This window comes from Macaca nemestrina, chromosome 15 (genome assembly GCF_043159975.1).
Source record: "Macaca nemestrina isolate mMacNem1 chromosome 15, mMacNem.hap1, whole genome shotgun sequence".
NCBI classification, from domain to species: Eukaryota; Metazoa; Chordata; class Mammalia; order Primates; family Cercopithecidae; genus Macaca; species Macaca nemestrina.
Window position 1 is genome coordinate 49,651,097 of NC_092139.1, and position 27,904 is coordinate 49,679,000.

General features: G+C 35.1%; 1 protein-coding gene across 29 annotated transcripts in view; it reads left to right on the forward strand.

The window, feature by feature from the left end:
- Window positions 1–27,904, forward strand: part of LOC105481485 (mono-ADP ribosylhydrolase 2) — a 2,105,812-nt gene that overhangs the window by 2,030,921 nt on the left and 46,987 nt on the right. For all 29 annotated transcript variants that reach the window (XM_071080856.1, XM_071080850.1, XM_071080851.1 and 26 more), the window contains 2 exons: window positions 10,976–11,050; window positions 11,311–11,403. In XM_071080856.1, coding sequence (XP_070936957.1) covers window positions 10,976–11,050; window positions 11,311–11,403 — 168 coding nt within the window. The remainder of the gene's footprint in view (window positions 1–10,975; window positions 11,051–11,310; window positions 11,404–27,904) is intronic.

The window sequence follows — 27,904 nt, forward strand, 5'->3', positions numbered from 1 at the left end:
CATAAATGATGCAGATGATAGAGTTAATATGAAAGGGCATGTTAAAAGTTGTTATAACTGTATTCCATGTACTTACGAAGTTAAAATTAGGACTGACCATGTTAATTCGAGACAAATAAGTTATAGAAAGATCCAAATTGAATTTCAAGGAATTCAAAACACAGTGCCTGAATTAAAAATTATACTTGATGAGAACAGTGGCAGATTAGATACTATAGAAGAAAAGGTTAAGGAATTTGAACCTGTAGCAATAGAAGCCATCCAAATAGAGTAAGTGACCAAGGGAAAAAAGAGCATCCATGAGCTATGAGACATCTTGAAGGGTGGTTGTAATTATAATGTACATGAATGTGAATCTCTGAGGGTGAATGTGGGAGGAAGGGACAGAAAAAATATTTGAAGTAAAGGTGATTAAAAATGTGTCAGTGTGATGAAATTATGAACCCACATATGCAAGAAGTTCTATGACCCCAAAGCATAAGAAACGTAATGAAAATTACACCTAAGCACATCATAATCAATTTGTTTGACACCAGCAACAAAGAGAAAAATCGCAAAAACAAGCAGAGGAAAATTACAAGTTACAGACAGAGGACAAAGATAAAGATAAATCAGGCCAGTCACAGTGACTCAGGCCTGTAATCCCAGCACTTTGGGAGGTTGAGATGGGCAGATCACTTGAAGTCAGGAGTTTGAGACCAGCCTGACCAACATGGTGAAACCCCATCTCTACTAAAAACACAAAAATTCACAAGGCATGGTGACGGTGCCTGTAATTCCAGCTACTCAGGAGGCTGAGTCAGGAGAATCACTTGAATCCAGGAGGTGGAGGTTGCAATGAGCGTCCTGAGCTGAGACAGCACCACTGCACTCCAACCTGAGTGACAGAGCAAGACTCTGTCAAAAAAGAAAAAAAAAAAGATAAATAAAAGGTCTCATTGGAAACTAGAAACTACAATGACATGCAAAAACATGATGAATCTCACAAATGTAATATTAAACTAGAGAAGGTATGAAAGCATATATTGTTTATTATATAATCTCATATATATCAAGTTCAAAAAGCAGGAAAAATATTAACATTTAGAAAGGCTTGTTTAGGTGACAAAACAATAAAGAAGACCTAGGTAATAATCACTATGGTAGGGTTTTGATTAAACTTTGGTGATTGGAGAGGAGATACTGCCTGGGAGGGGGCCATGAGGGAGCTGCCTGGCTAGATGGTTATCATAAAAATATATAGTTTTTGTATTTGTATTTGGTTATTTAATTGAGATCTCTATATTTTTGTGTGCTTTTCTATATGTATGTTGCAATTTTATAAAATTGGCTAAAAGAGGAAGAAAGAAAGAGAGGAAATGAGGAGTGGAATGAAGAAAGGAGGAAAGAAAGGAAGCATCAATGGCAGAGGTTGTTGTAAAACTAGATTATGGCTGGCAGTAGGAGGAGTTACACATTAGCCTGACTCCATAAATACGGCTCAAAAACTAAAAATCCCACCATGTTATGGATTCTGACAATATGTTACCTTTCAGAATATCTCTGAAAAATTGTACAATAATCACAAATAGAATTGAATAATAATAAAATTAAAAGGAGATATCTTATTTTCTAAATTCCCCAAAAAGATCACATAAGAGTATACTCAACAATGCAAATAATAATAACTAGCAGCGTAACAAAAGCCTAATGTATCAAATAAGATGACAGAAACACAAGCAAATGGTTATGACAGTAAGTGTAATTAGGTTACTTTAATAAGTGTAAAAGCCACTCGGATTGACTTAAACTCAATACAAATGTAAAGCTTTAAAAGTATAAAGTTAGAAAAATGTGTATTTGGGAAGGGAGCATCAAAAGAAAACATGAAGAACTACTTTAGAATCTATTCGGTTAGAAGTCTAGCAAAAAAATCTCCAGTGACAAAGAGTTGGTTATTTGATATTGATAACAATTTAAATATCTGATGAAATATAATGATGGGGTTTTATGTGTCAGATGATATGGTAAGATACAATACAAAAAAAAAAAAAAACCTGTTGAAAATGTAATGAGGAGTTCCCAGATACAATATTATTAGTCAATGGCAGAACAAATAGACTAAGAATGACATGGAATGTTTGAAAAATGTGCTTAACAGGGTAGTCCTTGCTATAGGAATAGACAGGCTGGTCAATGAAACAGATGAAAGAGTTTAGAAATAGACCCAAGTAGATCTGGGATTTCAGCACATATTCTGGCTGACATTTCAAAGACACATGACTCAATAAATGACATTAAAACAACTAGTTGGCCATTTGGAAAAATAAACTGAATCCCAACCTCATTCCTTACACCAACATAAATTCCAGAAGGAACAGAGATGAAACATAAAAATGAAACTATAAAAATACTAGAGCAAAAGAACCAAAGATTATTATTCAGCACTAAAAAGAAATGAGCTATCAAACCATGAAAAGACATGTAGGAAACTTAAATGCATATTACTAAGTGAAAGAAGCCAGTGTGAAAAGGCTACATACTGTATGAATCCAATTATATGACATTCTGGCAAGGCAAAACCATGGACACAATGGTAGCCAGGAGTTGTGGGGTAGGGAGGGATGAATAGGAGTACAGAGGATCTTTAGGTCATTAAAAATACTTTGTATAATGCAATAATGGTAGATACATTTCATTATACATTGCCCAAAACCATAGAATGAACAGTTCCAAGAGTGAACCTTAATGTAAGTTATGGACTTCAGTAGGAGTTACATGGGATATCTCTGTACCATCCTCTCAATTTTGCTGTAAAAAACCACTCTACAAAAATAGTATTTTTAAAAAACAACAAAATAAAAAAACATTACAGGCTGCTTTTTTAACTGTGAACATATACTTGCAGACACAGGATGGTATGCATATGTTATAAAATGCAGGCATATGCATATCTGTAATGTGTCTGCATATGTCAGTATATTGCATAAGAGGAAAACAGCAAAATTGTAATAGATAAATGTTGACATAATAAATAAAGGTTATAATGAAATTAAAAATGAAAACTAGTGGGAAAATATTCTCACCTAAATGACAAAGAGCTAATTTTTTTATTTGAAAAAAAAATGTGTGTGAACCAATAAGAAAAAACAGAAACAATCTAAGAGGAAAATGGACAAAAGACTCCATTATAATTCACAAAAGAAGATATACAGTCATTATAAATATGAAGAGATGCTCTATCTCTTTATTATATAAAGAAATGCAAATAAAATAGTATCCTCTCTTTTTGAACTAGGTAAGATTAACTGGAATTGAAAATATACAAAATTAGTGGAAATAGGATTTCCAAACATGCCTGCATCATATTAGTGGGAGACTGAAAGGCATAACCTCCTCATCAGCAATTTTGGCAAAACCTAATAAAAGGTAGAATGTTCATACTTTGATGGAAAAATTATGCCTCAGAGATTTATCCTAAACTAATACCCACCCAGACTATGGAGATATTTATTCACTGAAATGTTTGCTGCAATATGATGTTTAATGGCAAAAAAAAAAAAAAAAAAAAGTGTAAACACCTGAAAGCTCACCCATAACATGGAATATTATGTATCTTTTAAAAATGAGATTTCCAAATCAATTGTAATGACAGAGGATGATGCTTATTAAAATATGAAATAAAAAATCAGGACTCAAAGTGTAAATAAATTTTGATCCCAACATCTATTTACATATTTGAGCATATGTCTGCATCTATGTGTGTATACACATATATAAGAGAAATATGACAACTCACAATATTAAAACTGGCCATCCCTTAGTCATAAAATTACCCACAACTCTCAATGCTTGTATGCATTTTTAGTGTATCCATAAGGAAATTGCATTTCTTTTGTAACGACAAGAGAAAAATAATTTAAAAAAATAACTTATAACAGGAAAGTAAGTTTTATTGGCTCTAAGAGAAAACCAAGGATGTCTAGAAGATAATCAAATTCACACTAATCTAGGCTTAACTTCTGCTCTTAATCTGGGATATTTTTAGACATTTTTATAAAAGTACATTTTTGAATGTTAGCAGCAATCAGCTTTCAAGTTTAACAAAAAGACACAATTTACATGATTTCTTCAACACAAGCATCAAAGAAACAAAGTCTTTGTTCTTAAGAAAACTTGAGCATCTAATAATCTGCAAGCAATAAAATTATATTGTTGTTGCTATTGTTCAGAAACAGTCCATTTACAAAGTGAGTTTAGGTTTATCCCCTAGAAATGCTGAAATCTAGACTGATGTCCCCAGACCAATTTTTATGCAAATTAATTAAAACTAAAGCATTAGCTTGAGCCAAACTTAATTACCAAGGCTCCAAGAAACAGTCATGTGATCTATTTCTAAAGAAAAGCGAATGAATTTTTGGATTATCTGTTCTAATGGTCTCCTCCCATAAGTATGGCTGATTGAGTTCACTGCATGAAAAATATATACATAAACTGTGGAATTCTTTGTGTTCTTTTGTTTCCTCGGCCAGGAGGGATTAGGGCAGAGGACAGTGGGGAGAATTCAACTAGTCTGAATATGAAGAGGGAAACATAAAGCTTGCCCCCATGTGGCCAAGAAAGCAAGATGGAATGTGTAAGGTCTGCACGCACTGAGGAGAAAGGCAGATGGGCTGGAAGCCCCGGGGAGTCATTAACACACAGCAGGCCTGGGTGCAGCGCAAGGCGCTCAGGCATACCTTGTCTTTATGCAGTAGGTCAAAGCCTGCCTGGTTTTCAAAGCTAGGCACCTTGTTTTGTCTCTTCCCCCATTTTTAACTGTATTTAAGAAAGATGAGGAAAAAAAGACATTTCTATTTCAAGAAAAGATTGTCAAACTATGTAAAGCACACAGGTGAAACAAATCAGGAGAAAGAAAGAAGTTTAGAGGGCCAGGAAGGGAAAATTCAAAACAGCGCTTTATCCTCAAAGTCAAGGGTCAAGCCTTACAAGTCACAGACAGCCTCAGGTGCCACCTCAAGCAGGCCCACCTTTTCAGCAGTGCCCCGGGCTCTGTTGAATGGTGACCTTCTCATTCTTGATTGAATTCCTCTGAAAATTTATCAAGTGGAGCACTGGGACCAGGGGACACACAGGAATACAGATTTTGGCCACATCCCCTCTCTGGATGCTCCACTCTTTCCCTTTGTGGTATAGACAAAGTCAGGTCACAAATAGTGAGTTAAAAGTCCCTGCAGCGACCTGGTGTGATGATTAGGTGCAATGGCCAGTTTCCTATATCAACAGTGATAGAAAATGAATCTCACTCAATCACAGTGAAGGTTCCCTCTCAGTATCAGCCACCCAATAAACAAACGTCAATGTCACTGGAAACTTCATCTGAAGACATAGCCATGAACCTAGGAGATTACCTAGTTCCACAGCCTTTTTTCTTTTCAGTAGATGATGAAATTAAAGGCCAAAAATGTTGTGATTTGCCTAAAACATCCAGTTATCTTTATTCCCATTCCAGGGTTATCTGCAACAAATATAATGTGTAGAGTGCTTAGTAGCATAGGGGACTCTACCTTGTTGTTAAAGGATGCAAGAGAAAGTAAGTTATAGTCCTTAATGACTATTTACAGACCTTGATGAGTACTCTAATAGAGGTCCAGTGAAATAGACATTGATTGATGACTTCGTATTAAATAGCTGCTGGGAAGGAAAATATAAATAAAACAAAATTTCTCTCTTAATCTGATAACAGAGACAAACACAGACACAACTACATCACGGTATGATCAGGATAATACTAAATAGATGAATGGGCAAAAGAACTCAACAAGCAAAGATATGGAAATGATTAATTCTGCCTAGTGATTCCGAGAATGCTATACAAAAAAACTAAGTTGCTAGTTTAGCTGTGAAAGATGAGGATAATTTTCCATATAGGAAAGGAAGAAAAAGGGTATTTCAGCCATTGGGAACATGTGCTAAGTAAGTACAAAGGCAAGAAATAAAGTAATATATTTAGAAAATGATGATTAGGTTGGTATATAGAGAGCACAGGGAAAGATAGGTGATTTGGCCCAAAGACAGAAAAGAGAGACATTAAGCAGAAACAAGAATTGCTTAAAAGTTTTGTTTCTCAAATGTTTCTTTTTTTTTTTTTTTTTTTTTTTTTTTTTTTTTTTTTGAGACAGAGTCTCGCTCTGTCGCCCAGGCTGGAGTGCAGTGGCCGGATCTCAGCTCACTGCAAGCTCCTCCTCCCGGGTTCACGCCATTCTCCTGCCTCAGCCTCCCGAGTAGCTGGGACTACAGGCGCCCGCCACCTCGCCCGGCTAGTTTTTTGTATTTTTTAGTAGAGACGGGGTTTCACCGTGTTAGCCAGGATGGTCTCGAACTCCTGACCTCGTGATCCGCCCGTCTCGGCCTCCCAAAGTGCTGGGATTACAGGCTTGAGCCACCGCGCCGGGCCTCAAATGTTTCTAGAGTGCAAGTAGAGACTGAGAAAAAGTAGTTAAATTTGGTTAGACACCTAACTCACACACACATATGTTTTAGCTAGAATTTTTTCTTCTAAGCTATCACTCAATATTTTTCCCTATTTTTGAAATCGTTTCATTATAATTATTAAATTATATAATATGCAATTGTTATAAAATGCAGGTTAGCAAAATCAAAATCCTATGAATTTAAATCTCAACAACCACATTTGAGATATAGCCTTTCAGTTTTTGCCCCCGATAATATAAATGTGTGTAAGGACACATGTCCTGTGTATGTAGTTTAAAAAAGTGAAATTGCATTTTACCTTCTAAAATCTTTTTAAACCTCATAATATGTCACTTAGTGGTTGCCTTCGGATTGATGAAATGTTGCTGTTTAGACTTTCTGTAATCCTTAAATTAGAAATTCATTGCTATTTTCTATTTTCTATATCTATCATCATTTCATGTTTCCTTTTGCTCACTACCCTTGCTTTCTTAGTGAACTCGAGTTTGATATCTAAAACATTTATTTGTTTCTTAATGTCTCCATCCATTTTCTATTCATTCAATCTTCTCATTTCCTTACCCACCAATTCTTATATTTCAGGTAAATACAAAGACACTTTCTATAGTTTTTGTTTTTCTGAATATATCTTTTACAAAAGTATTTTCCCTCAGCATAATTATATTATGTTTTAATTTTTAAGTACATTCTTTGTTTGCATAGCGGGAAATGGCTCTCCAAGCAAGACATTGCAGGAGATTAATTAAAGATATTGCCTTTACTTTCTATAACAGAATCCTTCTCTCCATGCAGTCATTCTGTGGTCCAGACTTATCTGTAGCAGATCTGAAATGCAAAACCCGTGGCCCTAGTTTTATCAGAAATGGGGTTGAAGTCCCCCCATCCCAGTTCTTGAGACTGATTTTATAAACTCGATTTTAGAATTTTTACATGAATCCTTGTTAAATGTCCTGGCTTCATTTAATTTACTGAGAGTATTTCAGCCTTCATTTTGTTGTCTAATATAGTCTTTATTCAACACAGTTTCCCATAATCTGAAAATCTGCTCGAAGTGATTTTTTCCTCAGAAAGTGGAAATTGTTTTATATCTTAATAGAAAGAAATTTTTTTCACATATAATGCTTGGTTCCAGCAACTGTATGCTTTTTGAGGACAAGCACTGTATCTATCTTACTTAAGATCTACTCCAGCAGCAGGCATATTTACCACTGGTGGCACTCAATAGATTGTAGAATGAATAACCAATAGTTCAGTCATCATCATTCTATATAGTATCCAAAGGTGATAAGGGTGGAAACTGGGTTGAGGTGAAAGATTTTAAATTGCTTTCTGCTGCATATTTTGTGGCCCATAGTAGCATGACATAATCAAAAGAATAAAGGATGCAGATGGAATCCTTATGTATTTCTGGTGGAAGTGTAAAACAGAACAAATTCTTTAGAACACTGTTTTGCAGGATCTAGTAAAGCTAAACATATATATTCTCTCTTATATAACCTACTTGTTCTCTGTCACTTGGTTTATACCCAAGGAATATGAGTCCATTAAAATATGTTGCCAAAAGAAACATTCAAGCAGTTTTATTTTAGCAGTGTTATTCATAACAGCACCAAATTGAAAACAATTCAACACTCATATGACGTAGTATATGCAGACAGTAGAATAGTATATATCAATGAAAAAGAATGAACAATTGATGCACACAGCAACTGGAATTAATTTCACAGACAACAGTTATAAAAAAACCTAAAATACAAAAGAGCATATGGTGCATGTCACATTTAAATGAATTTCTAAAACACACCACACTGTTACCTGGTGGGTGTATGAACAGGAGGAAGCCACTGGTATGAGAATCGTTTTTGATCTGAATGGTAATTACACAGGAAAATTCGTGTGTATATATCTAAAGCATCATAAAGATGTGCAGTTAAGGTTTGTACATTTTACTGTATGCAAGTAGATCTCAATTTTAAAAGCCAAAAAGCAAAATAAAGACATTTCCAGGCAAAACAAAAAGAAAAGAAGGATTGTAGTCAGGTAGAGCTGGTTATGATTTTTGAAAGCAGAACTGAGATCACAGGATTTACTTTACAGGGGTAATGTGATGATTAGAGATAATACGTGTGAAGTATCTAGGGACAGTCTGGCATTTTTTATGGGGATCAATAATTTGCAGATTTACTTACATCTTCTAGGCCAGTGCTTCTCAAGCTTTAACTTGCATGCAAATCACATGGACATCTTGTTATACAATGCAAGCTCCGATACTGAAATTCTGCATTTTTGAAAAGCTCTCGGGTAATTCCGATGTTGCTTGTCCATGGACCATACTTTTGTTAGGGACAAGCTCCCCCAGGTCTGCCACCCCCACCCCGAACAATGCAGCTGAAACTTACCCCGAATACTCTGCAACTGCATTCCTAGACCCTTATCTAGGCACTAAGCAAGGTCACCAGACTTACTTACAGCCCTCCGGGTGGCATGGGGGAGGTCGTGAGAAACGTGGATAAACCTAAGTTACATGCTCTTGTAAGTTCCTATATTGTAAACTGGTCACGAGATGATATGTGGTAAAGTTAACAAACAACCCCAGGGTCTGTCTCCACCATATAAACCCCTCATTTTGTAAGCTGAAGGCTGCCTCCTCTGACTGGTGGGGCAGCCGGGCAGGCTAATAAACTTACTCGCCTGACCTTCGGTGTCTCTCTCTTTCTCTCTCTCTCTCTCTCTCTCTCTCTCTCTCTCTCTCTCTCTCGTCCTTTCTCTCAACTAACCTTACAACTTTGAGTGGCAGTGGGAAAGAATGAGGATGAACGGGATTTTCAAAAGTGGAAAGGTCTTGATCAAGTTCAAATTTTAAAAGGCCTTTCTGCAATCAAATCACAAAATAGAATATAGGAGAAGAAAATGAAAGATTCAAGAGACAGATGATATATCCCTAAATGAGGAAAGAAGGCAGGAGGCTAGAAAGTGGGAAAACCGAAATATTTTGCAGAACCATGAAGATGGCATTTCATTGAACTTCAGGAGTGATGAAAAAAATCATCAAAAACCGCTTGAGGTTTTTATATTCAATGATCAAATAGATAAACATGCTTTAGTTTTAATTATTTTATTGGATCCTTTTGATTAAAACTGAGCTCAGGAGGAGTGGATATCACACAAAAGGCATGATTTTTCCCTTATCTGGGTCCTGCTAGCAGAGAATGAATCAAGGGGACGTAGTATCATGGGCAGTTTAAAAATAATTGTATCATAGAGGAAACTCTAAGATGAGGAGTTATATAAGTCAGCTTTGCTGCAGTAACAAATAACCCCAAAAATCCCATTGGGGGGCTCAACAACAAAGGCTGATTGTGTCTCTTTTTAGCCCTGCTTGACTGTGTTCCACATGCTTTCCCTTCAGGATCTAGATGAAGGAACATGGTCTATTAGGAACAAAAGAGCTGCAGGCAACATACAATGGATCTGAAGCCTTCTGCTTGGTTGCAGTACACATGATGTCTGTTCCAGTGCCATTTCCTAAACAAGTCACATGAACAGACCTGTGTCAATGTGGTGGGAACATACACTTGCCCCACAAGGGCCACTGCATGTCACATTGTCACAGACAGGGAAATATAATCCTCTTATAGGAAGAAGTAGAGACAAGTTGAAACCGTAATGCCACCACAGGGAGGGACTCAGGCAAAGAGTCCACGCTCCTCTCAATCTGCTTTGCATCTATAACCAACCCTAGCTCTAGAATTTTTTTAAAAAATTTCCATAGTTAAATATCCTCAGCACAAAATCTTTCATTAGCCTGAGGCAAAATGGACAGATTTCAATTTCCTCTCTTAATGAGCACTTAAATGTTTTAAACTCTACAGGGGAGGGTAGGAGGAGAAGCCAAGGGGTGAGGAAGAAAAACCATTACTAGATAATCAACCTAAGAGTAATCAAGAGTTGGCTGAATTCTCTCCTGACCTTCGCTGTATTTAGTATGTGTCTTAAGAGAATGGCTGAGCTGTTATCCCCCCAGTTCCCTTGTGCCCACATGACTCAAGTTTTTTATGCTCTGTTGATGGAAAAATGAAAGTGCAAGTAGTGTTTTCATTTTCTAGGAATCCTCACTATGGGAAACATTTGTATCTTAAAAGGAAATTAAATGTAGTTAACCCATACAGCCCAGAAATTATTGTAAAATTTGAAAATTTCCAGGTTGTGTCCTCTATCCACATCCTGTGCATTGATAAGCTATATAAGTATGGCAGTTTCAAATCAGTTTCCAAAAAAAAAAAAAAAAAAAAGATTTTTTCCTAAATTATCAGGATATTTCTCAGAAAATAATTGATATAAATCTGACGATTAGAAAAATTGTATCTTTGCCCTCCACTTTGGTTTCAAAACTGTTTTCTATCTCTCCATGCACGATTAAAGCATGGTTTCTGAAGGTCAGGAATAAAGCTGTGGTCATGCATATCACGTTTCTTTTATTTTTCAATCACTGTTTTGACAGGACAAGAGAATGATTCAACGAAGAATGAAATAAAAATTGAAACAGAATCCCAGAGCTCATATATGGAAACAGAAGGTACTGAAACCAAAATATATTGTTATCTTAGAATGATATGAAATTGTGAACCATGACTTCTGTATATACCTGTGTGTGTGAGTGGCATGTGTGTGTGTTTTAAGCAATGATTACTGGAGGATAACAACAGTGCTCAACTTGGTGTACCTATTGAAACTTGAAGGGGGAAGAAAGAACTCTAACTTTCTATGCCATAGTCTCTGTATTCTCTCAATGATTCCAACTAAGACATCCCTGAGTGTCTGTCTGTCTCTTTTTAGAACTTGCATCAAACCAAGAAGATGCAGTGATTGTGGAGAAACCAGAAGTGATTCCATTAACAGATGACCAAGAAGAAAAAGAAGGTGAAAAAGGTAGGACTGCTCTTAAATTAACCCATCAAGAATAGAAAGTTTCTGTGGATTCCTGCCTAGAATTCAACTATCAATTTATTCTCATGCAATTACAATTTGTAAAGGGGGAAAATGAACATTTCCTTAACCCCAAATCTCCTTTTGAAAGTGGAATAAAATCTAGAAGTAGCAAAATAAGATACTTGGAAGACTTACAGCAACTATGTATAGCATAAGGATGTTTTTGTTATTCATTTAGATTCAATTTAAATTTTTAAAATTACAGTATTGAGAAAGCCTATAAGAAATCAAAATTATGGGCTAGAGGGATAAAGTTCATAAAAAGTCTGAAATGGCTTTAAAGCAAATAGACTGACCTTTTTGTATGGATTTCATCTGTCTTCCTTCGTATAGTAGTGATGAAAGAAACAATTTATGTAGAAGCAGCAAGTTATATGAACCTAAATTGCAAGTTTGTTTGCTAATATTAGGATGCAATCATATTGAATACTGTTTTAAAAAATAAGTAGCATTATAATGATTTCTGAAAACTCAAGAGGAATGAATACTCCGTAAATATTAAGGCAGCATGCAGGGCAAGAAGCCAACGTATTGGAGTGAAGATAGAAATATTTTTAAAAATGTTAAAAAATTATTCTGAGTAATTCAGGATTAATTGAAGAACTTAAAGAATTCAATGTTTAAATATAAAGCAATCTCTTAAAAGAAGCTCATGAAATAATTTTTGTTACAGTATATCCTAAATCATACTGCTCTTAAATAAATATGTATTTTCAAAGCAGTTGCAGAGTAATAACTTGACAGGTCTTGTTTAAAGAACACAGTGATCAATTTTGTTTCCAAATTAAAACTCAGACATGATCTCAATTGTAAAATCAGGTCAATAGCAACTACAGCTTCCAAATTATGAACTCTTCTTGGCAAGGGCATTGACACAGTTTAATTGCTAAACCATGTTAGAGATTTTGACACTTTTAAAATTTTGACTGCATTTACAGTGTGACATTCTTCTATGTCTATGCCTCTAATAAACTTTTCTCTATTGCAAATCGTAGTTCAGACTCACGACTCCACATTCCTGTCAAGTCAAATAAAGGGTATATTTGAAGTTATTTCATGTCTAATATTGATAACTGAGAATTGATACAACCCTTACTCAGAATCAGATACATGGTATTGCTCTCTTCAATTGCAGTTTTAAAATGTAAAATAGACAATGCTGTGCATGTTAGCTCAATTTCTCTCTAGCAGAAATTGTTTGCTTTGTTTATTGCATTTCAAGAAATGCAAATGGTAAAGAGGAACATCGAACAGCTGTACGTTTTCCTCTTTTTGACTTGACCTATAAGAAAAAAGCTGGCATTCAGCACACATTGACATGTTTCCCTTCTCCCAGAGCCTTCCCAAGCATTGAACACTACTCTGATGACTGAAGAAGTAAATACCCTCCTTTCCTCTCTTCCTTGTAAATATGCCAATCTTTTTCTGATAATGGTGGAATAGCATGTGGGAAAAAAGCAAGGTGAAATTCTGCTCCTTGCTTTTAGCAACTATGAGGTTGAATTTCTTTGTTAAAATTTGACTTTTCACTGTAAGATGATTACCAATGCTGGTAGTCTTGAATTAAACACATTTTCTCTCCCATCTTTATCATAGATATTTCACTTGGCCCTGCCTTGAATATTTCTGGTATTTAAATTTGAAATAATTTTATACTGTTTTAAAAAATAAGTGAGCATTATAATAATTTCTGAAAACTCAAGAGGAATGAACACTCAGTAAATATTAAGGCAGCATTCAGGTCAAGAAGCCAATAGATTGGAGTGAAGATAGAAATATTTTTAAAAACATATTTTAAAAAACTATTTGTCATCTTATACTTTGCATCGAAGTAAGAGTGAAAAGCTATTTTGTTCCCTATGTGAAAAGTACTCACAGGAAAGGAGGCAATGTAGACTCATGGTGCTCTGCAGTAGCTCTGCTCCACCATTGATAAGCTGGGTGACTTTGGACAAGTTACTTAACCTACCTGCTTCAGGTTCTTCATCTGTAAGATGACGATGGCAAAAGTACCCGTCACATATATTTATGGTGAAAATGTAATGAGTAAAATGTGCAAAGCAATTAAAACAATGTGTGACACATAGAATGCACTCCATAAGTATTTAGTATTTATCATAATTTGATACATTGATGATAAAGTCAAGAAAATCCACATGTGATTTCCCTAAGTCCATTCATCATCCTTCTTCACTATTTTGAATCTGTTGAAAATCACATATTCTACATTATCCTTCAACAACAACTGGTTCTACGCATTTGATTGGCAGCACCATCTCAGGCAGGCAGTTTTGATGTGCTCTAAACTCTTTACATTGCCACATATTTTATTCTAAAGAGATAAAACAACTAATAGAAGGAAGCCAGGTGGAAGGCATTTCTCTCCATTCATAAACACTTTGTTTGTCAGTATCTCAATCTTGCATTTGAGAAATAAATAAAACCATAACTTCTATTTTATTAAAAAAGAAACCATTGAGCTGTTGATAGATCCACAAAAGAAAAGTAGTAAATAAACTCAAAGTAGCAATTTTTTTACTTTCTTTTTATTTAGTTATTAAAAAGTCTTGTTTGAAAACATTTCGAGACTATAGCTCCAGATTTTGTATTCACAAAATAGTATCTTAATGGAAAGCTGTACATATGTATTAAGAATTATCTGTAAACAAAACAAATGAATATTTTATTATATTTGTAAAGATATTCTTTATGGCTTTAGAAGTATTCGTTCTCCTTTATTGTAAGAATCCTTTTAAGGAGGCAGAAAGTGATTCCTTAAAAAAAAAAAAATCCAGACCGGGAAAAATATATAACCTTTTTCTCTCTTTTTGTAGCATTTTATAAGATTAGAAAATGTAGATAATCTTCAGGATACATCTTCTATGGCTCCCAGGTGTATGGGCACAGATGTTGCAACATTAAGTTTCGAAGTTAGCTCTACTAAAATATGGATTTTGAAAAGAAGGAAAAATATTCAGCAGAAGTTCATGCTGATAAAATTACACAATAGCACAATGGACACGTCCCTGGGAGACCTGAAATACAAAAATTTCAACAGGCATAAAGTGAGGTTTCACATATGGCAGCTTTTCTGATACAGCCACATTGCCTCTTCCTAAATGAGCCCAGTTTTATGATTTCCCAGCAGGACCTGCAACACATATGAAATCCAGTGGAATAACATCATTTAGGTTAATAACTAAATAGGAAAGTAATATTATAGAAGATCTTCTCTGAAAAGGATCTCATGTTTTAGTATAAAATATAAAGTCAGCATTAAAACATCTTTTTTATATTTGTTATTTAGGTGAATTTAGAAATATTTGACATAAAATCTTAACTATATCCACACTGTGTTGTTATTTCACAAAATTTTCATGTATGTTTATGATATATATTGGATTTTTTTTCTCTAAGTGTTACACAGAATGAATACATTTGGTCCCAATAATTTTTCATATCAATTAATAAGTGTAGCGTAGAATAGTAATCCTTTGTCTGTTTACCCAAGATTGAACAAAATGTTGACAGAGACTTAAAGTATATTATGGTTTAATGTTTTCTTAGAAAAAGATGCATATGGGCAGGCATGCAAGTAAAGAGTTAAGCACAAGCCAGTGACAAGTGTAAAGTATCATGCCCTTAGGTTCATGTTTTGAACCAAGCGTGGTCTGACCAGCATGACCTTGAGACGTAGTGTACACACAGCCACGGCTTCTAGCCCTGGCTGTGTGATTCCTGGCAATGCTTAAACTTCGAAGAATCCCAGTCTCTAGGGTAATAATGAGGGGCATGAACTCAAAATTGCAGTTATAAGGTTCTCCAGTTTTATAAATTTTCTTAGAAGGCCAACTCTGAAGGACCACATTCTTGATGAAACAAGAGCGATGGCATGGGAGCCAATGGTCAGTCATGCTGAAAGCTGAAATCATAGGTTTTCCTCAGTTTTAGTTATTGTACCCTATTGATAAAAATATAGAGGCACCCTAGGCCAGGCAAAAAAAAAAAAATCACCCAAATATATTAGGGCTTACCAGTGATTGGACAGCTAATTACTCCCTGAAGATACTTTAAAGGGGGAGGGGAATGCCTTTTAGCTCAAGGTGGGTTTACACAGAAACTCTGCTCAGAACCAAGCTGGATTTCCATCACCATCTTTCTCAGTCCATGTGGGAAACATCCTTTTTTGCAACTCCTCTGGCTACGATTTCATCTTTCAGTGAACACATAGCAAGTGAGCAACTTTCTCTTCTGCTTCTACCAGTCAAATCCATTAGAGGTTTATCTCATCTACAAAGCACCCCTGTATAGCCCTTGGTGTTTTCCATTTCTCATAGGATTCTTACATCGCTAGCAGAGCCCTTTCTTCTCTCCTTGAAAAGCAGACCTTGCACTAGCAATGTTGCCATACACAGAATACCTGCGTATTACACGATAGCACAATGGACATGTCCCTGGGAATAGAATACCTAACACTTGGGCCTTCATACACAAGCTGTGTTCTTGGCTATAAAGAGTCATTGCTCAGGCGTATTTTTGATTCATGCAAAATACTGTATACACTTGCATCTTGAGTAACAAACTTACTGGAACATTCTACTTTCAGAAAGTCTTTGTATCTCTTTTCAAATGAAATCAAGTTTAGTAATGCCCTATTATTCATAGTAGTAGCACCATTATTTAGTTTTCTAGGGCAGTTTTATCATTTGTTTTCTTCTTTTTTAATAACATTTTGAATCTGGAATTCAACAACCAAAATTATGTTTTAGGATATCCGTTAAATTAAAAATGTTGGTCTTTGTTTGGGTTTTATGAATATTTTAGTGTCTAATGAAATTCCTCATATTGGTTAAGTATCTTGAACATAAAAATTATAAAGTTTTAAGCTAAATTGCTTAGGTTTTCTACATGTCTCTATCTATGCAATGTAAACATACAGAACCAGTTCGTTCAAATTATGCTGCATAACTGACCTATAATTTTAAAGTTAAAAAATATAGAAGAATAAACGGTATATTCACTGCTACAATAATAATGTTGGTGTGGATAGCATATATGCATGTGTACGTCTGTAAAGTTAGATTATACATGTATAAAGTTCACATGTATCTACCCAGTAAGAAAGTTATGCAGGCCTCTTGAATTTGTTTAAATCCTCTAGCTTGCTGCAATCATCTTGTCTTTAAAGATTTAGAAAAATATTGCCCCGAACCTCCATTTTTCATGTTAGGAGAAATCTATGATCCCTTCCAATATCTCTGAGAATTCTTTGCTGTCAGGTTTATTTCTTCTACTCTCAGGCTCCAAGCTCCTGCCTCTGGTGACTTCTCACTTCAGCCTTTGCCTTTCCTTTTTATCCTAAGCTGTCTCTAGTTCTCACTATGGCTCCCACTCAGACACCACTACCACCTCTCATCCCTTCACTCCGTGCAGTACCACAAACTCAAGGATGTGTGTGGGTTTAAGTGAATGTTAGCATCAAAACTTGTTATTAACTTGTGCATGTCCATGTGGGGAATTTTCAGAGACCATCTCTTGTAAGTCTCCAGCATCCAGCTACATCCTGTATCACCCTTTGTCTTCCTGATTTCTTGCCCTTCTTAACACTCCAGTTTCATTTACAGTTTAACTTTGTATCATGCCTATGTCCTTCTGGTCTTGCCCTGAGTTATATGATTCTACAACCATGTGGCTTATCAAACCACATGGCTTATGAAAGTAATTTACAAAAACAAAAGATCACTTGCATAAGTGGAATTCTGTCTTTAAATGTTGAACTTATTCCTCTCCGCCGAACTAGAGCTCTACAACTCTCTGTGCATAAAGTACCTGGATTTTTTTCACAACTGATAAAAAGGTTAACATGTACTTGCATCTAAACATAATATTGTTTTACATATATTATCCTGAAATACTTCAAAAAAATTAACCTTCTCTAAAGATAGTGAGTATAATTATTAACATTTGTTCCTTATATTTAACTTCCTCCCAAAGGCATTATATAACGCTAAATTGAAATTTTCAGAAAGATAAAATTTGACTGTCATACAACTATAAAATCAATACAAGTAAAATATTTTATTCAAATGATTAACTAGTAAGGGAATCATTAAGATGTTAAAACTGGTTCAAAAGAGAATTTGAAGAGAGTGTGTGTGTGTGTGTGTCTGTGTGTGTATGTGTCTGTGTGTGTGTGTGTGTGTGTGTGTGTGAAATCCATCTATTATCTATGCAATGCCTTTTTGTCAATAACAGACCATATATGTCACGGTGGTCCCATAAGATCATGGATACTACATTTTTACTGTACCTTTTCTATGTTTAGATATGTTTAGATATAAATACTTACCATTGTGTTATAATTATCTACAGTCTTCAGCACAGTAACATGCTGTACAGGTTTATAATCTAAGAGCAATAGACTATACCATATAATCTTGGTATGTGGTAGGCTATACCATCGAGGTTTGTGTAAGTACACTCTATGATGTTTGCATGATGAAATCACCTAGCAACGTATTTCTCAGAATGTATCTTCATCTTAAGCAATGCATGACTGTATATTGGTTATGAATTATGGCTATATGGATATACACATGGATCCATAATACACACATTCAGAAACACTGAATATATCCATACAAACACACACAATTCAGGAGCACTGAAAATTTCCAAACTGGCTAATATCGTACAGGACAATACAACATATCCTTTCTTTCTATCAGACAAAATTCATTTTCATTGATATGAACAAATCTCATTTTCATTACTTCAAGTTTTCTACATGTTACCTTCTACCTCTACAGATGTGTAAAATAGTCTAGTGAATAGAAAAGAATACACCCTCATAGAACCAGATAATCCCAGATAGTCTGGAGGGCAACACTGAACCTTCCACCACAGTGATACCCAAGGATCTCTTTTATCCATTGTCAAGTCTTAGACAATTTTTCTTGACAGTATACTGAAGGCAAAACTGCCTTTTTTTTTTTTTTTGAGACAGAGTCTTGCTCTTTTGGCAGGCTGGAGTGCAGTGGCGCGATCTCAGTCCACTGCAACCTCTACCTCCCGGATTCAAGCAATTCTCCTGCCTCAGCCTCCCAAGTAGCTGGAACTACAGGTGCCTGCAACCACGCCTGGCTAATTTTTGTATTTTCAGTAGAGGCGGGGTTTCACCATGTTGGCCAGGATGGTCTTGATTTCTTGACCTCGTGATCCGCCCACCTCGGCCTCCCAAAGTGCTGAGATTACAGGGGTGAGCCACCATGCCCAGCCTAAAACTACCCTTTTTTACCTGTTTACCACCTCACTTATTTGTTATTGTTCACTATTTGATATATTTGATAGACAGTGACAAAATACTAAGATAGTATCAGAGTAGGGCAGTAGCTTCCAATTTCATCTGAGGTTGTAGTTTACTTGCTCTTGTTTTATGGCAAGTACTGCTATTCTACATTTAATATAGTTGTACACACACTGTAGATGAAGGTGTACTTCTAAGATGCCTCAATTGTAAGATGTGCCATTATTTTACATATTCATAAATTTTCCAAAATCTTGCTTATTAAAGTAAGACACAATAATTTCTTATCATTTAGGATTTTTATATGTTTAAAAAAACTCTTTGAACAAGATGTAGAACTTTTTCATATATCACCCTTGAGAATACATAGAAAGAAAATTTTAGGCTAAAGGAATTAGTTACAGTATTGCTAAAACTTCATCAGATTCAGGGTCCTACTTCTAAATCACTTTCAATCAAAGTCATCAATATCTGTTTTTATTATACAATATTGTCCTCTGCCAATATCTTTGATGGTTCAGAATTTAAGAGAATTCATAAAGAATTTAAAACTCATTGGCTTGTAAGTCTCTTAAGACTTAAGTCTGTCTTGCTATCATGTAGAGTTAGCCTATTTTTTCTTTTTTGCTTCAACTTAGAGGCTGTTAAAACACTCCTGATTCACCAATTCCCTCCATATTTATTATTTTTCAGAGATTTTAATCCAAGTCATTGAAACTCATTCTGCAAGTTTGAGTACTTTTCGTTTTGATGCTAATGTCCATATGGGTATGATAAATTGTATCATCAGGTCCTGACCAACAAAAATTTTGTAACAATTCACTATTTCAAAGATGTTAAGATGTGAAAGCAGTGTACTTTATATTAGGAAATATAGTATTTATTTCACAATGAAAACTACTACACTGAGACTAGAAAATGGAAACGTGATTACAAGTGATATAATTGAGTAAAGTTATTTTTTTTCCTGCTAACTCTAATGACTGGCAGGGGGATCTTTAGTAGCACATCAGTCCACCATTACCCTACCGCACATTGCATAACTAAGAAAGTCATAAATGGTTTTATTCATACATTCAACAAATGCTTCTAATGCACATGTTATATGTGCCAGAAATTATATAGACACTAGCACTAAAACTGAGGAAGACAGACAAAGCCACTGCTGGGCTCATTCTAAGCATAGAGCTCAGGATAGAAGTCTTTTTTTTTTTTTTTTAAACTTTTTAAGATTCCTCATATAAATGAGATCACACAGTGTTTGTCTTTGTCTTATTTCACTCAGCATAATGCCCTCGAGTTTCATCCATGTTGTCACAAATGGCAGGATTTCCTTCTTTTTATGACTAATATTCCATTATACATATATATTGCATTGTACACATATTATGTATACAAATGTGAGATATATGTGTGTGTGTGTATGTGTGTGTGTCACATTTTTCTCTATTTATTTATGCATCTATGGGCACTTAGGTTGTTTCTGTGTCCTGGATATTATGAATAATGCTGCAATGAACATGAGAGTACAGACATCAAGCTACTGGTTTCCTTTCCTTCAGATATCTAGCCAGAAGTGGGATGGCTGGATTGTTTGGTAATCCTATTTTTAATTTGTTGAGGAACCTCAATACTATTTTCCATAGCGCCATACTCATTTACATTTCTGTTAACAGTGTAGGTTCCCTTTATTCCACACCCTCACCAACACTTGTTAGCTCTTTCTTGCCTTTTTGAAAAAAGTCTTCCCAACAAGCGTGAGGTCATATCTAATTGTGATTTTGATTTCCAGTTCCCTGATGATTAGTGATGTTCAGCACCTTATCTCATACCTATTGGCCATTCATAAGTCTTCTTTGGAAAAATGTCTATTCAGGTCTCGATATCAACATAATGCTGTCCTCATAAAGTGAATTTGGAAGTTTTCCCTTCTCTTCAATTTTTTTAAAGAGTTTGAGTAAGATTGGCATTAATTCTTCTTTAAATGTTTGGTATAATTCACCAGCAAATTAATCTGGTCCTGGACTTTTCTTTGTTGAGAGGTTTTTGATTACTGACTCAAACTCTTTACTTATTTTTTGACTATTCAGATTTTCTTTTTTAAATCAGATAATCTGTTTTATTATAATTCTTACATGTTCGGGATATTAACCCCTTATCACATATATGGTTTACAAATATTTTCTCCCATTTTATATGTTGCCTTTTCACTTTGTTGATTATTTCCTTTTCTGTGCAGAAGCTTTTTAGTTTATTTAGAAAATCTGTTTATTTATTTTTGCGTTTGTCACTTGTGCTTTTGATGTCATATCCAAAAAATCATTGCCAAAACCAATATCAAGAAGTTTTTTCCTGTGTCTTCTATATGAGTTTTACAGTTTCAGGTCTTACATTTAAGATTTTAATCTATTTCAAGTTAATTTCTGTGAGTGGTATAAGACAGAAGTATAATTTTATTCTTTTCTATCTGGGTATCCAGTTTTCCCAGCATCATTTATTAAAGAGACTGTCCTTTTGCCGTTCTGTGTTCTTGACTACCTTGTCAAGTATTAGTTGACTTTGTATGCATGGGTTTATTTCTGGGCTTCTCAATTCTGTTCTATTGGTCTGTGTGTCTGTTGCTGTGTCAGTACCATACTGTTTTGATTACTATAGCTTTGTAATGTAGTTTGAAATTAGTAAGTGTGATGTCAGTAAGTGTGAAGCAAAAAAGAAAAAATAGCTTTGGCTATTTGGGATATTTTGTATTTCCATATGAGTGTTAGGATTGTTTTCTCATTTTATGTGAAATATGCCCTTGAAATTGTGATAGTGATTATATTGAATGTGTAGATTGTTTTAGGTATTTGGGCATTTTAACAATGTTAATTCTTTTGATTCATAGGTATGGAATACCTTTACACTTATTTGTGTCTTAAATCATTTTCCCATCAATGCTTTGCAGTTTTCATATACAGATGTTTCACTGCCTTGGTTAAATATATTCCTAAGTATTTTATTATTTTTGATGCTACTATAAATGTATAGTTTTCTTTATTTCATTTTCAGATATTCATTGCTAGTGCATAGAAATGCACCTGATTTTTTTTTTTTTTTTTTTTTGAGATGGAGTCTCGCTCTGTCACCCAGGCTGGAGTGCAGTGGCCGGATCTCAGCTCACTGCAAGCTCCACCTCCCAGGTTCATGCCAATCTCCTGCATCAGCCTCCCAAGTAGCTGGGACTACAGGCGCCTGCCACCTTGCCCGGCTACTTTTTTGTATTTTTTTTTTAGTAGAGACGGGGTTTCACCGTGTTAGCCAGGATGGTCTCGATCTCCTGACCTTGTGATCCACCCGTCTCGGCCTCCCTAAGTGCTGGGATTACAGGCTTGAGCCACCGCGCCTGGCCGAAATGCACCTGATTTTTGTATGTTGATTTTGAATTCTGCAGCTTTAATGAATTTATTAGTTTTAACACTTTTTTGTTGGAGTCTATAAGGTTTTTAATAAGATTATATCATCTACAAATAGAGACAATCATAATGCTTCTTTTCTGATTTGAATGCCTTTTATTTCTTTGTCTTGTTTAATTGCTTTGTTTAGGACTTCTAGTTCCATGTTGCGTAGAAGTGGTGAGTAGGGGCATCTTTTTCTTGTTCTTGACCTTAGAGGAAAAGCCTTCAGCTTTTTACCATTAAGTATGATGACAGCTATGGGCTTGTCATATATGGCCTTTATTGTGTTGGAGTACATTCCTCCTATACTCAAATTGTTGAGTTTTGTGGTTTTTTTTTAATCATGAAAGGGTGGTTAATTTTTTCAAATGCTTTTTCTGCATATATTCAGATGATCATATGATTTTTATCCTTCATTTTGTTAATGTGATATATCAGATTTATTGATTTCCATATGTTGAACCATCCTTGAATTCCAGATGTAAATCCCTCCATCCTTCTAAACTGCTGTTGAATTTGCTAGTAATTTGTTGAAATTTTTTGTATCTATTTTCATCAAGGATATTTGCCTTTAATTTTTATTTCTTGTAGTGTTCCTATCTAGCTTTGGTATCAAGATAATGCTGGCCTCATAAAATGAATTTGGAAGTGTTCCCTTCTCTTCAATTTGTTTGGAAGAGTTTAAGTAAGATTGACATTAATTCTTCTTTAAATGTTTGGTAGAATTCACCAATGAAGTAATCTGGTTGTGGGCTTTTCTTTATTGGGAGGTTTTTTGACTACCGATTCAATCTCTTTACTCATTACTAGTCTATTCAGATATTCTATTTCTTCATGATTCAGTCATGTTAGATTGTATGCTTCTAGCAGTTTATTCATTTTTTTATGTTATCCAATTTGTTCATTATAATTGTTCATAGTAGTCCCTTATGATCCTTTGTATTTCTTTGGTATCACTTGTGACATCACTGTTTCATTTGTAGTTTTATTTATTTGAGTCATCTTTTTTCTTTAGTCGCCTAAAAGTTTGTAAATTTTGTCAATTTTTTTAAAAAACTCATTTTTATTCATCTTTTTTATTGTTTTTCTATTCTCTATTTCATTAGAGATGAGAGATTTCTTGAGAGGTTAGAGATTTCTGTCCTAATTTTTTATTATGTTTTCTTCTACTAATTTGTGCTTTGTTCCTTTGTTAGTTCCTTTAAGTGTAAAGTTAGGTTATTTGATATCTTTTTTCTTAATGTAGGCATTCATAACTATAAGTTTTCTTCTTGGAACTGCTTTTGCTGCATCCTGTAAGTTTTGGTATATTGTGTTTCTATTTTTGTTTGTCTCAAGATTCTTTTAATTTTGTGATTTCTTTTTTGACCTATTGGTTGTTCAGGACTGTGTTATTTAATTTCCATATATTTGTGAATATTTGTGAAATATTTTCTAATATTCTTCCTGTTATTGTTTTTTAGTTTATACGTTTGTGATGAGAAAAGTCACTTGACATGATTTCAATGAACTTAAGATTTGTTTTATGGCCTAACATATGATCTATCCTAGGGAATGTTCTGTGTGTACTTGAAAAGAATATGTATTTTGCCGCTATTGAATGGAATGTTAGGTGTCTGCTGGGTTCATTCACTCTATAGTGTTGTTCAAATCTCTTGTTTCTTTATTGATTTTCTTTCTGGGTAATCTATCCATCACTGAGAGTGGAGTTTTAAAGTCCCCTACTATTATTTTATTGCTGTTTATTTCTCCTCTCAGTTCTATTAGTATTTGCTTTATATATTTAGATGTTCTGATGTTTGGTGCGTGAATACATACAATTGTATATCTTCTTGATAAATTGATTCCTTTATTATTACAGTGACCTTTTCTAGTCTCTTGTGACTATTTTTTAGGTAAAGTCTATTTTGTCTAGTATAAGTTTAGCCACCCTTGCTCTCTTTTGGCAGCCCAAGCTGTCAATAAAAGCTAGAATGGTGAAGTGGGATTATTAAAATAGAAGTGACGGGTGAAAACCCAGGGTTAGAGTGGGAGCATGCATGGCCTTTCTGGCCATGCCAAGGAGTGTGGAGACTTACTGCCAACTAGAATCAGACAAATGATTTGATCCATCATTGATTCCTGTGTTTTCCATGTCATTTTACAGACTGAAGTCAATAAGAACCCAAAATTATTACAGTTATTGCAGTCTGCCAGCATTGGGTATAGAATTCATATGGGATTATATGAAATAAATAAAGTTTTCTTAGAACATGCAAAACCTAGCACATTTACTACCTGGCCCTTTATAGCAAAATACTGCTGAGCCCCAGTCTGTTTATATAAAACTCAATGTTACCCTGAATGTGAACTCCCTCATTTCATACAATAACTCTCAAATTATGAATCTTTGTCAACACACATAGACATACATGCATACACTTGAGATGTTTCCATGGAAACATGGATTTATTCTCACAATGCCATACCCTTCTGTAAGCATAGTCTTTGCTGTGTTTGCATCCCTCCCCAACCTGATAGATTGGAAGAAAATGGTGACCTCTGATGTCAGCCTCCTTTAAAGGGGCCCCAAAGCAGCATGCCTTGGGCCTCAAGTATTTCAGGCCAGAAGTGGAATGGAGTAATCCCTACAATCCTATACTCAGAAGCCTACTCCCTTACTTTGACTTGGCTTTATCTGGTCAGTCTCATTTTGTTTGGCTCTTTCAATCTTAGAATAAAAGTTTAAGTTTCCTTTAAGTACAGTTTTTTTGCCACTGTACATACAGTACTTAAAGAAGGGAGGGTTCTACCTACTTTCCCATGAACTGATCTTTGCCTTCTCTTAGGATACTACAAGTCAGACTTGAATTATGACTGTGAACTAAAGATCCTAATCATAAACATTCAGACAGAAAGACCATTTCAGTGACAGAAGTAACAAGTGCAAGTCTAATCTATAATGTATGTGGAGTAGATAGTGATTGTAATAATAAGGATGTTCATGTATACATTTTTTGTAAAAAACAAAATATTGTCAACCCAAAATATAATTTGTACATTTATACTGTGGTTGGAATAGAGGCTCAATGTTTAAATAAAAGACTTTATTTTAGTAAGCGAAAAGCCAAAACTATTATGTCATAAGTTTTGGATGACATACTTACTGCATTTGGATTAGAGTTAACCACTTCACATCAGGTGCAAGAGCTTCCAGATCCCACTGATTATGCAAAACATATATCCATTTTGATTTGGATTCAAATGTAAGTGCTACTTTTCTCCCTGCTTCAGAAGGAAACTCAATTTCTTTTCATTACTCTTTATACATCAGGTGCCCTCATTTCAGCACAGTACGTAAAAAGCAGGTGGTATAAGGAGTACTTTGAATGTTAATTATTTTTTTCATTTATTTCACCATGAGGATTTACCTTTCAATGTGTTTTTACAATCAAGATGGAAACAATTAGGGAACTTGCTGTTTGAAAGTTTCACTACATTTATTTTATGACATCTGCTGCAATGATTAAGAAAAAAGAGAAAAAGGGAGGCAAGCATTTGAACAATAGCAAGGGGTTTGAATTGATTGTATGTGATTGTTTTATTTCTCTGTGAAACTTCAAAGGAAATGTTGTTGAGATGAATCAGTCACGTTTCTAACCAATAATATCATCCCATTGTTCGAATTTAAATTTTTTTACACAGAAGCACGAGTTCATTTTTCAAAGATGTTGTCATAGTTTATTAACCTTCATTTTTTAATTGAACCTAGTTTTTGGAGACTGCAGAGAAATGAGGAAAAAGAGAAAAAATAGATATTTCTTCTGAAAGAAAAATTTCAAAGGGGAATTTTTTTTCCATTTGTCGTATTTAGTTTGTTCCTCAAACTTTAAACCTGATTTACTTCGTCTGTTCTTTTGTTTCATAAACCTACAAACACAGTTCATAAAGTAAAAATATTTAGGATTAAGAGGTTCATGGTTCATAATGTATTAAGATATGGTCATATAATTTCAATGTAAGGGAGTACTTTTCAAAATTAATATAGCCAATATTTTACACTTTGTTACATTGCCCTATTTTTCCCATTAACAAAATATTATAGAAAACCTTATGCAATCAGAAAACAAAACTTGCATAACATCTAGTAATTAGATCAGATAAATACTAGACAAGGTAAATATAGTTATATAATATACTGTGTCTGTATGTATATATGTGTGTGTATACATAAATATATGTATTTCATATCTCCAAAGTCTACCTCTTTAAGAGATATTCTGTAAGTAGATCTCAAAAAGTTATCTCTAACAACGCAGGAACATATCCAGAAGGTATCTTACTATTTTATCACCTGTAATAAGGAGTAAAAATTTTAGTCCAGTCACCAAATAACATGTGGGGTTGAAGGGAACATTAAGGGTAACTGTTTTTAATTGCCTGGAGTAGACAGAACAATGGTCCCCCAAAGGTGTGTTTGTCTTAATCCCAGGAACCTGTCCATGTGCTACATTACACAGGAAAAGAGACAATGCTGATGTAATTAAGTTAGGGAGCTTGAGAAGAGAACAATATCTTGGAGTATCCAGGTGAGCCCAGTGCAATCACAAGTATATCTATAAGCAAATAGGGAAGCAGGAGAGTCAGTGACAGGGAAGGAGATGCGTTGGTAGAAGCAGAGGAGAGACAAGAAGAGAGCGATTGAGATTTGAAGATGCTATGCTGCTCGCTTTGAAGATGGTGGAAGGAGGCGATGAAACAAGGAATACAAGTGGCCTCTAGAAACCGTAGTAGGTAATCAAACAGATTCTTCCCTGAGCCTCAAGAAGGAACATAGCTCAGCTGACACCTTGATGCTAGCCTCATAAGAAGACCCATTTCAGACATCTGGCCTCCAGAACGGTAAGAAAATCAGTCTGCTTTATGTGAAGCCACTAAGTTCGTGGTAATTTACTGCAGCAACTAGAAACTAGTACATTACCTCTACCACTACTCTAGTATTTTGCAACCCAATTTAGAACATTTCTTTTGAAAATCTTAGACTTTCTCACTGTCTTATTTTGGTTGGTGATGAGGCAAAGATGATTGACAGAGGGGTAGGCAAACAGAATACCCTCCTTCTGAGTCTCCTCAGTTGCACTTTCAATGATGTTTATCAATTAAAAACATATCCGGCATGAATATGTACAAGACGCTGGACTCGGGGCTGGGGCACAAACACACACAAAATAAGAAAAACAAAAACAAAAACAATCTCAACCCTCGAGGGGAAGCTAAACCCTCAGTAGTGAAAACAGATTCATCTGGATGGAAGTTCTTAAAATGTGTTCCTTGGACCAGCAGCTTCAGCATCATCTAGGAACTTGCTAAAAGTACAACTTCCTGAGCTCCCCTTCAAGTATATTTCTTATACAATAACTGCTGTGGTTTGGTTTCTCTATTAGAATATTAGGACTTTATGAAAGTTTGAACTGTGTGTGTGTGTGTGTGTGTGTGTGTGTGTGCGCGCGCGCGCGCATCTCTTGTGTTATACGCAGGAATTCACATTTATATATCCTAGAGACAAGACAGTGAAAACAATAGAAAGCAAAGAAGCAGAGTTTGGAGGCTCATGGTCCAGACCTTCCTGGCAACAGGCTGCCTAATACTGCTTGGTCTGCCAGTAACCCTAGCTCCTCCAGGTGTAGCCCAAAGTGAGGGCAGAGGCTTTCCAAGTTGAATG